We start from the raw sequence: 12,175 nt of genomic DNA on the forward strand, positions 1-12,175 counted from the left end.
TTATTTGTACAATGCATATGTATTTATACTGTTTATTTTTCACCTGCCCAATTTAAAACACAAATTCCTCAAGAGTGTGTGTGTGAGTGTACGTGCGTGTGTGTACAATTTATTGCTATCATTCTGGTCATAATGTAATTAATAAAATGGTAAGGTTTGCCATGCAACCTTATTTCTTTTCATCAACCGTATATACAGAAGAATAACAGTAAGAAAGAGGGTGCCTCTGATTTGAAAGTTCTAATAGTCAAAGCATAGACAATTTTTTTTTTTATCTTCAAAAACCCCTCTCTCCCCGGGGAATGGTGGTGCATGTTTGTAATCCCCGTGCTTAGGAGGCAGAGACAGGAGGATTTCACAGGTTTGAAGCCAGCCTCGCTGGTTTAAGAGACCCTGTTTCAATACACACACACACACACACACACACACACACACACACACACACACACACACATAGATATATAGATATATAGATAGTAGAAATAGGGGTCTGGGAGTGTAGCCTGGAGGTAGAAGGGTTTCCAGGAACCCCAGTACCACCACCACCAAAAAAAAAAAAAAAAAAAAAAAAAAAAAACCCTCCCACTCATAGAATCTAGAGCAATGTCCCTCAAATAGTACAACTCAGTAAATATTTTTGCATTAAGTTAACCTGAACTCAAGACTCCATGGTACAATTTGTAACACAAAGTTGTTCTTAGTGATATGCTCAGTATTATAGTCTGTGCTTTAAAAAAAAAAACAACGAAAAACATTTGTTTTTCTCTAACCTCTTTACAGTCACCATAAGTTCAAAGATTCTTCATTTGTGGTGGTTCCAATATACAGATGCATAAATTGAGAGTGAGCGAAAGATCATGTATACAGAAATAGTTGCCTTATTATGAGAAATAAGCCAAGTGCTGATATTGTCTTCTGTTGACAGATGTGTTAGTTATTGTTATTAATTTTTACCCGCTTCTCTTTTTCATCCTCTTTGATAAGAATTTAGCAGAGAATTTAAAATGGAAAAACGTAAAAGTTCCTCCAGAGGCTTAATCATCAATCTAATGTGTTGGAACCACTCTGGTCTTCTTTCCTAAATTAAACATCTCTGTTTACAACAAATGCAGAAAGTACAAAATGTTTCAGTACTCCTTCCACACAGAAATGACCTCCTGCAGGAATTAGGAACTGTAAGTCGGTGTGCATTACCATTCACCAGGGCTGCTAGCCGGCCGGCCACTCTGGGGTCTTGCACACAAAGGGTGAGAGATGACAGAGGGGCGTGGGGAAGCTGGAAGGCTCCGTGCCAGGGAGTGGGGACCAGGGGCAGGTTAAACTTGGGGTTTGGGAAATTTGAACGCCACCACAATTACCGTCCTACCCCAAAGAGGCAGGGAGCGGGGAGCGGAGTGCGTGCGAGAGCTCTGTGCTTACGTCGCGGCGAGATCTGTGCTGGGATAATTAGAGAGTTGGGCTGAGCAGCGTCCTGCTTTAGGCGGCGGCGGGAGGGGCGCGGAGACCCCGGACGCCCGGGAGGCCCCGCCGCGCCCACCGCCCTGGCCGGCGCACAAAGGCGGGGCCCTGGCGTGGCCTTCCCCAGCCCAGTGTTCGGGCCCCCTCCCTCCCTTCTCTCCCGAAGGCTAAAATGGCAGGGCCAGGCGAGGACCTGGGACAGGGGTGGCCCTAGCCCTGCGGTCCCCACCCCTCCTGCTGGCAGAGGAGCCGGGCTGTCCTCAGAGGATGCGGTCGCAGCTAGTCCCGAGTGAGTCTCCGGCCCGGATCCTCGCCGCCGCCCCTCTTCTCTGCTCGCCATCCCACCGAGAGGAGTTGATGCTGCGGTCGCCCCCGCCGCCGCCGCCGAGCCGGGGCTGATGGATGCCAGGGAGTGCCGCATTGCTTAGCGTCCCCCGCCGCCGGGTTTGCTGGTAGGAGCCGGCTGTCCTTTCTTCTTTCTTGCTTTTGGGGTTTATAGAAAAGATACAGATATTTTTTATTTCGTTCTCCACAACTCCCTCCATCACCCCGTTTTTGACATGCACCTTCCCAGAGAGGAACCCTCCCCCCTCCCGCTGTGTATGAAATAAAGGGAGAGAGGAAGGCAGAAGTTGGGGGTGGGGTTGGGGGAGCCCACGCTGGTGCCAACGCCACCAAAAACCCAGCTGGTGCCTTATAAGATCACGGTGTATCCAAGAGGGGCAGAGGGAAGGTGCGCTATCTGCAGTCCCCCTAATTGGATCATAATCATCATAAATAAAATCTCACAAAAATATCTTTTTTAAAAATAGCGTCTTTGAATAAGCAGCAGAAGAAATAAGCTCCTACCCCCTCCCCTCCCGCTCCCCTTTCTCTCTTTTTCTTTCTGGCAAAGATGCTCTCTCCCCGCCCTGGAGCTCCGTGCTGAAGGGCCACCTTATTATTAATCAGAATTCCCATCTTTATCCCTGGCAGGCGCTTTCTTCAGTAGGGACCACAGAAGCATCACGGCGCTGGGGCTGAGATGTGCGTGGGGGTTGTTTTTATTACATCTTGGAAGAGGAGAGAAGAGGACAGTACCAAGATCAGAACCGCCCGAGCTAGGTGGAATTAGGAGTGTTTTGTTCGGAGAAAGAACTAGAAGCAGACATTCAGGGCCCTTCGGAGGTCCACATCTCTTTAAAGGAGAAGAGAGAAACACCTTGGTGTGCTGTTTTTAGGGGAAGGGGGAAGAAGTTTCTATTCTCCACAGAAAACTGTGGAAAGCAGGAGCAACAGGGTACTTGATTGGTCGCAAAGAGGAATCATTTCCTGTAAAGGAGAGGAAGCAGACCGCAGCAAGGTCTGGGGGCCAGGGCGTGGAGGGGCAAGGGCCAGCTTTGCTGTGGGACAGTCAACAAGAGCCCCAGAAGGGAAGGCTGGGGACAACAGAACAATGACTCATTTACAAGCTGGTCTCTCTCCTGAGACCCTGGAGAAAGCTCGCCTGGAACTCAATGAGAACCCCGACACGCTGCACCAGGACATCCAGGAGGTGAGGGACATGGTCATCACCAGGCCGGACATTGGCTTTCTGCGCACGGATGATGCTTTCATCTTACGCTTCTTGCGGGCCAGGAAGTTTCATCACTTTGAGGCCTTCCGCCTCTTGGCCCAATACTTTGAGTACCGGCAGCAGAACTTGGACATGTTTAAAAGCTTCAAGGCCACTGACCCTGGCATCAAGCAGGCGCTGAAGGATGGCTTCCCCGGGGGCCTGGCCAATCTGGACCACTATGGCAGGAAGATTCTAGTCCTTTTTGCTGCCAACTGGGATCAGAGCAGGTAAATCCTAAATCCGAACTTCTATTCATAAGCCTTATTTTTCCTCCTCTTTTCTAGAATTTACCCTGGGTAGTGTCATGCTTTTGCAATTTTGATGTTTTTGTTTATTGGGCTGGGGGGATAAGGAACTGGGAATAAGAAATGAGCATTTGGTGGCCCGCCCAAGAAAAGAGGAGGACTTTTATTTTTACTTTTAAAACTCTTCCTTCACGAACACCCAGTTTCTACTGCAGCTTTCAGTGTTTTCTGAACCATATTATTACCCTGAGATCTGAGTTATTTAACTTCTAAATAAAGCTTCCAATTTTTCACCTCCTGAATACATTTACTCATCTGAGAAAATGAGTAGAGAATGGAGACAACTTATCCTCCCTTCTCCTAGAAAAATTCTAGATTCAGTGCTATCATTGTCATCATGATCACCACCATCATCATCATCATTGTCTTCACAATTTAAGAATCAATATTTTATTTTCTATGAAAATCTAGTGTTTAAGCAAGAACAGGTAGTTTCATTGCTGGGGAACTTTTCTGCTTGGTGATGTGTAGATAAAGGCATAATATGATGTGTGTCACTTCACTGGAAAGCAAGAGTTGTACCCTCTGTCTCTGAGCATAAAATAAAGGCTGACTGGTGTGCTTGTTCTACACCTGCCACTAATCTGAAGAATATGTTTCCTGTCTGATGTGATTTTTCATCTTTTGGAAGGAAGTGGAAAATGTTCAGATATATCAGCTGGTTGACTTTTTTTTTAGCTTGTTTGCTATTTAATAGAGGAGCAATCGTATTCTCACTCCATCTGTATTATTACAGACAAAAAGCAAACAATGATACTTCCGCTTCTTCAGTCAGAATTAATTTCTCAGGCTGAAAGGTAGAAGAAATTGTAAAGGAAAGGTTCTTGTATCGGGTAATTTCGATTACGTTCAAAGCTAAAATATATTTCGTGAGACTTAAAAATGCTATTTGAGCTAATCATTAGAAGTTGATTGTTAAGACCTCAATGTGTGTTTAGTTCTGTGAATGGTGATTTTGAATGTGTGTGGTTAGTCGAAGGCATCTCTGGAGCAACTCTAAGTACTTTTACAGTTACTGAAAGATGATATAGAATTATGGGTTTCTAGATAGGCTTCTGAGTTTCTTGGAATGTTAATTTTTTTTAACATTTTACAATAGTTTTCCTCTTTGAATTTTAACCATTGGGAGAGAATGGAATTTCCTTACCTTTTACTAGTTATAGAGACTATACTGTACTTTTTATCAGGCAGAAAACTTCAAAGAACTATGAGATTCCAACCCATTGGTCATAGTTTTCTTTACAAAGTGGGTTTTTAAAACTGTAAGTACACTGTTGTCATGAAAACTAACTGTGCATATCAAATCTTGAAAAATTACTTGAGAAAGAACCTAATATTTCTTATTTCAGTAGACTGAAACTTTATTGGATTGTACTAATATGAGAACTGTGAATTTTTTATATTTTATATCTAGCTTGAAGTTTGTTAGATATATTGTTAGAGAGGCAGAGTTCATTTAGAGAGACATACACATAACTTAGAACTATTTTTTTCTTTTTCTATAAGTAAACTAGTATTTATACTGATCTAGAAATCCAATTAAGGTAAAAGCTAGTCACAGTTCTCATGTAGTGTGAAGGTGATTATTGTGGATATACTCAGGAAACTGTTTCAGTTATCTATCTCATGCATTCATATAAAGGACAGGTAATAAGTAATCAAGCCTTATATCTCTGGAAATCTGATTTATTGATTGATTATTTTGAGTTATTTTATATTAAGCCTACACAAAATTATAAACACTGATACCGTGTGCATATGAAATTAAATTGAGAAGCTCTGTCTTGTAGACTATTAACTGTGAATTATATTGGAAAAAGAACAGGTATAACCCAGAAGTTGTAGCACATCTAAGTGAAAATGTATGCAAGTATTTAAAGCTTACCTAAATTTAAATAGTTTCTATTTCCTGTGTTCTTAAAAAAATGCTTTTTCCTACTGCTTCTTATACCAAATCCACATAAACCCAATGGCAAAGACTAGTGGGTGCAATTTTGCTATTTTGGCATATCTTGGCATCTTCTGTAAACCTCTGTCCCTAGAATATATGCATAAGAACTAACTGCTTTCTAACTGCTTTGGTCCCTCCTGAAAAGAGAAAGACAGCTGCCTCTCTCATAGTGCCCTGACCCTACCATCTCTTCTGTCTGAATCCTCTTCTTCTACCCTGAGTTGCAAAGCTTATCAGACTTGACTCCTACAGAAGTCTGTGCCACCTTCTCCACGTGCTCAGCTTACTGTTGCTGTCTTTGGTGGCTTTGCCATGTGCCAGTTGCTATTACTCTTTCCTCCCCCTCACCCCTTGGTGATTCAGTCAGGTATTCTCACATTTCTGGCCCCCATCCTGCCTTTCCAGGGAACTATACAACTGAACATAATTCTGACCACATTTCTTGAGTTGAATTTTTTTTAAGTTGTGTTCTTTCTTAACGGCAGTGCCATGCTTAGAACTCAGCATATACCTCCATATTGTCCACCTGATTTCATCAACAGAATGTGATGATAATAGGCTGTAAAACTCTAAGATATAGCATTGCTTTATAAAAAAGTTTGGAATGGAAGGAATGGCAATCTAGGCCCCTGGGTTTGAGAGCAGAAACATGAAAAGTTGAAATCTACTGGACATAACTACTGGGAATATTCACGAGTGGAATTATATCACCTGAATCATAAAGATGATGTATAAGAGTTGTCTGTTAGCCTGCTGGTAGAATTCGATCTTATGAAAGCTATAAAGTACCTACCTATATTTTAGCATAGTAAACAACCATTTATCTGGAATCTGGTTAATAGTCATTAGCCATCCGGTTAATAGTTATCACTAGAATTCAAATGATTCTTAATATGATAGCAATTCAGAAAGCACTAACCATACCATCTTACACTATCTATGGCTTTCACAGTGGGCATTGATTATCACTTACAGTATTGAAGTTCTGGAAGGGGTAAAATAACAACCCGTCAGATGTTGCTATGATCCTCTAATTCAGCCTGAAATTTGCCTAAAAATTACTTTTTTTGTCTCTTTGTTCCTTTTATGTGGCTTTTTTCATAGAAATTTTGTAAACAGGCAGGTAGTTGTTGCTTCTGTTTGAATTATGATCATGTTCCCATTTACTAAATTAGCATGATTAATGTTCAAAATTAAAGACTATCACATTAGCTTTCTACTTAAAAATAACTCTAGACTCTACAAATTTGCTTAAAGCCAGCTACAAAGATTTCATCTTTTTGGAAGTACACTAATGTACATAAAATAAAATCAAATTTACCAGGAATGGATTAAATAGTCAAGGGAAATAAACCAGACAATTAGGGAGAAACACTCACAGTAATATTAAAAAAGTAAAAAAGAATTTTTGGCTTGATTTTTCAAGACTTTTTGTCTCAGCTAATTAAAGCATTAAAATATTTCTCAACTAAAAAGTCCTTGTCATACATATTGGTGGATCAGGAGTCCTTATGTTCAAAATCCTGGAAGCATTGTAGAGCTTTGTTATAGGTAGATTTTGACTTGGTCAGAATTACAAATGGTAGGTGTGCATTCCATGGGGTTTCTGTCCCAGTTGACCTTCCATATTGTAAGGATCCTCTTTTAACATATATTCTGGAAACTGCAACTGATTGCAAACTCTGTTTTTGGTACAAACCACAGGAAAATGGGGGAGGAATCAAATATTATCTTGAGGATCATTAGAAGAAAATTGTGACAAATCTCTAAAAAAAAATAGGATAGTCTCTAAAAACCAGAAGACCACCTTCAGTAGGTGTGGATGAGGTCTGGCCCATACTATGTTGTTTGCTTGTTTCCAATGTGTAACAAGGCTGAAGAGAAGCACAGTATTTGAAAGTTACCAGAGTGCCTGAAAGGATGCCTCAAGAAAAATGTTTAAATGGTATTTTAAAACATGAGCAACAGCCGGGCATGATGGTGCATGCTTGTAATCCCCATGCTTGGGAGACTGAGACAGGAGAATCCCAGTTTCAAAGCCAGCCTCAGCTACTTAGTGAGGCTCTCAGCAACTTAGTGAGACCCTGTTTCGAAATATAATATCAAATAGATCTGAGAGTGCTGAGAATGTAGCCCGGGGGTAGAAAGCCCCTCTGTTCCATCCCAATACTGCAAACAAAACAAAATAATACAAAACAAAACAAAAAAAAACCATGAGCAACACTTAGTATGTTAATAAGTTATTCTTAGTAAATTAGAATACTTCCTCAATTTTGAGAAAATAAAAGAGCTCTATTGACTTCACTTAGGGCAGGCACATAGAGTTCACTGTAACAATAGTGATATTAAAATGCAAAGGATATTATTATATTTTGGATCTTTAGGATATCAAAAAACAGGCTAAGCAAATTAATATTTTATATTAATTGATTTTAAAAAGTCAACTTCAGGTTGGTATTTGTTATTTACCTAGATTTTTAGTAGGTACTAAAGGCCAAGACACACAGCACAAACTTTGAAGCATTAAGGGCTATATAATCTCTCTGAAATAATTTGACACTGCACAAAAGAAGAAATTCAAATGGCCAATAGATGCATGAAAAAATAGTCAATATCATTACCAATCAGAGTTAATATTAAAACTACCCTGAGATTCTACCTAACTCCAATTAGAATGGCAATCATTAAAACTATTAATGACAAATGCTGAGGAGGGGGTAGAGAAGTGGGAACTGTAATACATTGTTGGTGGGATTCTAAATTACTTCAACCATTTTGGAAAACAGTGTGGAGGATCCTCAGAAAAATGAGAATGAACTTGCCATTACCAGCAATACCACTTCTGGGTATTTACCCAAAAGAATGAAAACCAAACTACCATAGTACTGCATGTGTAGCTATAGCTGCACAATTCACAATTGCCAAATTATGGAATCAGCCAAGATGTCCATCAACAGATGAATGAATTAAAATCTATGGGATATGTAGACAGTGGAGATTTACTCAGCCATAAAGAAAAACAGAATTATGTCATTTGCAGAGAAGTGAATGGAACTGGAGAACATTATGCTAAGCAAGATTAGTCAGACACAAAAAGTAAAAACATCAGATAATGCCCCTAATATGCAGAAGCTAGGGAGAAAATGGGTCATAGGAAAAATTCTAGATGAAGAAGAAGAAACTATAGATGAGCAAATAAGGCAACCTAACTGAGGGTGATGAGAGGAGGGAAGATGAAAATTCCCTAATGTACATGATGTACATTCACAAACAATGTAAAGTCAATCATTAAGTCAAACATGAAAAGGAGGGAAGAGGGAGAGAATGGTAAGAAGTGTGGAAAGGCTAAATGAGTGATATGTGCATGTATGCCTCTCCTATCTTTTACCCCATTAAGATTTATGACTACATGCACCAATTAGAAAAAATTTTAATGGCTATCAAAGAAGTCACAAACATTTTTGATAATACTGTTTGTCAGTGCTAGACATTCTGGTCATGGGGGACAATGTAGCCTACTTACTGTATATAGAAAGGGTATAGCCTGTATGGTTAACTGAAGCCAAACTTTTATTCTTCCATTTCTTTTATTCATTCATTCATTTTAAATATATATTTTTCAATGAAATATTTATGCAGCATGTATTATACCAGTTTAGTGCTTCTTCATGATCACACAACTAGTAAGTGAATTTCCTTTTGTGTATAGTTACCGACATAAAGGAAAAGACACTTAGATATAGTTATATAAAAATTGGGTTCTGACAATTTTTTAAAATATACTTTTATTGGTGCATTTTAATCTCACATCACAGTGAAGTTCAGAGTGATAGGGACATACCTGCACAAAGCACAAGGTGAGCTTTCCCCTAGCTCCCACTCCACTTTCCCCCTTCTCTGTACATGACATTAAGATTGACTTTGATAATTCCTTTATATACATGATGTCATAGAAATGCTTCCTTCATTAATTCTCCCTCCCCTCTCCCAACATCTTTCATATATGCCCTCCATTGCTTCACTGGGGTTTCTCCGCCTTCATCTGAAGTCTCTCTTTTATCCTGATTTCTCCCTAGCCTTCACATATGAGGAAAAACATATGACCCTTCACTTTTTGTGACTGGCTAATCTCATTTAGCATAATGTTCTCTAGATATATCCATTTTTTTCTGTAAATGAAATAAATTCTTCTCTTCTTCATTACTGAGTAGAATTCCATTGTGTGTATATCCCATAACTTTGCAATCCATCTATTTATTGACATTTAGGTTGGTTTCATGATTTGACTATTGTGAATTGTTCAAACATGAATGTGCATGGTTACAAAAAGTCTTGATATAAAATCAGAATATAGACAATTAGGGACAAAGAGTTAAGGTGGAAGAGTATATTTTCTGAAGAGAAAGACTTTACTAAACAAAGACTTGGAACATTCTTCCCTGAAAAGGTGAGGCTGAGACAGGAGTATTGTGGACAGCCTCACCTACTTGGTGAGGCCCTTTGCAACTCCGTGAGACCCTATTTCAAAATAAAGAATAAAAAATAGCCCAGAGGTAGAATGCCTCTGGATTCCATCCCTGGTACCACACACACACACACACACACACACACACAATGTTGACTTCCTGATGTGTTTGTTTTTGTCCACCACCATTTTATTTTATTGGTGCAATAGGTACACATTTTCACCTTCCCCCCCATAATGACATTTTTTTCACAGATGTCTCATTTCCAATGATTATCTTGTTCTCACCCACCTACATTTACATAGCAAAAACATTAAAGCAAATTTGAGACAGCTTATCTTCTGTTCTCAGTGATAGAAGCCAGACAAATGAAAATTTCAGAGTAGATATTTCTCTAGGGTTTGTTGACTTAGCTGCTTCCTCTCCTGACTCCTTGTGAAAGTCTTAGTATTTTCCCTCCAACAAATCTCTGTATTGTGGCCAGGTTCAAAAATGTTTGACACAGTGCCACTGTGTGCTTCATTGATGTTGACCTCTGACCTCCTATCTCCTGACATGTTATAACACCAATACATGAAAAAGCAGAAGAGTTATCAAAAACTGTCCTAGATAAGGCACCAGGAGGCGTAGAAAGAACACTGGTCTATGTGGTATCAGAAAGATAAGGCTTCTAATCTAGGCTTCCTGTTTCCTCCATGTTGGAGTTCAGCAAAATGTTTAAATTCTCTGAGACCTTATGTCCTCATCTCTCAAATAATAGGAAGAAAGCCCCAGAGACCTTGGCAATTGTTTTGGGATTAAGATAATGCATTTGAAATTGTTTTGGAAATCCTAAAATTATTTCACAGGTAGAGGTATTATTATTACCACTCTACAATATAAAACACCTAGATGGGTTCATCAGCTTTAGCACTAATCATACCCTGAGGTATTCATAAAGGTAATCCTTCTCCTTTGTCTCTCCCCCAAGCACCTTTCCAATAAGAAGTGCTTCAGACATTAGAAAATGTGGTTTAATGAAAGCTGAGGGGCTGGGGCAGGCTTAATGAAGAATTTAATAATGGCTGATTGATTTAGTGACAAAGGAAAATTGCTGGCTGTTGTGCTGCTCAGTGTAATGCCAGGATGTCAGTTTTCTTTTTCTTTTTCCCTGTCATGCTGAAAAGACTGGAGAGTAAAAGGATATAACCTGTTTGTGATTTAAGTTGATCTTTGCACTGACTGTCCACTTTGCTAGAGGAGGAAATGCTGTGAACTCCAGGAGGGGAGCATAAGCCAGAAATTCTCACACACACACACACACACACACACACACACACACACACACACAAACACACACAAACACACACACAAACACACACACAAAGACACACACACACACACACACACACACACACACACACACACAAAAAGCTTGACTAGAAGCTGAAGAAGTTTCCCTGATCTTGTTAAATATTTTTGAAAGTACCTCAGAATTCACTTATGCAATTAGCTTCTTTTATATATATATATAAAGGTGAGAGGGCTACTAGCTGCAGGCAGGGCACGGCCACTCTGTCATGCTGTGTAACAAGGGTCTTGTCCTTTCTCTGGTCTAGGAGGAAGCCATAGTTAATGGTATGACAAAAATCAATGCCAGATTAGGACACCGTTGTGACCCCTGAAGGGAGGAATGGAGCAGAGTCATCTGCATCCTTGGAAAACTGATTTCAGTATCTATTTTTGTACACTTACACTGTCCAAGATATATTGGGAAATAAAGACAGAAAGTGGTATCAAATGTGAAACTCAGTTTTTAAGCTAATATTACTTGTCTACTGCCATAGGCAAACACTGCTACTTAAGCACTCTAGGGTTTCAGAGTGGGAAAAGGCATTGGGTTTTTTGCCAGGTGGAGACAGTATCCCACGAAAGCGTGCTGAAGTTGGGTCCAGAGAAGGTTAGAACTTAGAGATGAAAAGTAGTGGTGTCCTCAGTGGACTGAAGTGATGAAAGCGTGGTGGAGCATACTACTTTGTTGAGGGACAGATGTGACAAAACCTTGGAGGCTGAGGTGAGCCTGTGCAAGGGTGTGCAAGGAAAGAGGTGAGATTAAGGCAGTTATGGGTTTTTACAAGAGTCATGGGGACAAAGTGTTATGTGGAAGTTTTAGGATAATTAATCTCACAACAGGGGGTAGATAAGATTTGGAGAGGAGAAAAAGAAGAAAGAAATAAAAAGAGACAGAAGTGCCATTATATTAGAAAATGAAGCCAGGTCTCCACTGGAAAGAAAGAGTTGAATGCCAACACATATAAGTAAATAAAGGAAGAAAAAATAGTTGGGTCTTGGTAAATACACACAGAGGAAAAAGGAAAGAGAATATACAAGAGTGATTATTAATTGACTGATGCAGATA

The 12,175-nt window shown here is 39.9% G+C and overlaps 1 protein-coding gene across 1 annotated transcript in view; it reads left to right on the forward strand.

Moving 5' to 3' along the window:
* Positions 1-1,860: 1,860 nt before the first annotated feature.
* Positions 1,861-12,175, forward strand: part of CLVS2 (clavesin 2) — a gene marked incomplete at its 3' end in the record, with an annotated part of 76,361 nt that continues 66,046 nt past the window's right edge. The window contains exons 1-2 of the mRNA XM_080700031.1: positions 1,861-1,910; positions 2,781-3,282. Of these exons, the coding sequence (XP_080556157.1) occupies positions 2,894-3,282 (389 nt within the window). The 5' untranslated portion in view covers positions 1,861-1,910; positions 2,781-2,893. The remainder of the gene's footprint in view (positions 1,911-2,780; positions 3,283-12,175) is intronic.

This window comes from Muscardinus avellanarius (assembly GCF_963383645.1).
Source record: "Muscardinus avellanarius genome assembly, chromosome: 8".
Taxonomy (NCBI): Eukaryota; Metazoa; Chordata; class Mammalia; order Rodentia; family Gliridae; genus Muscardinus; species Muscardinus avellanarius.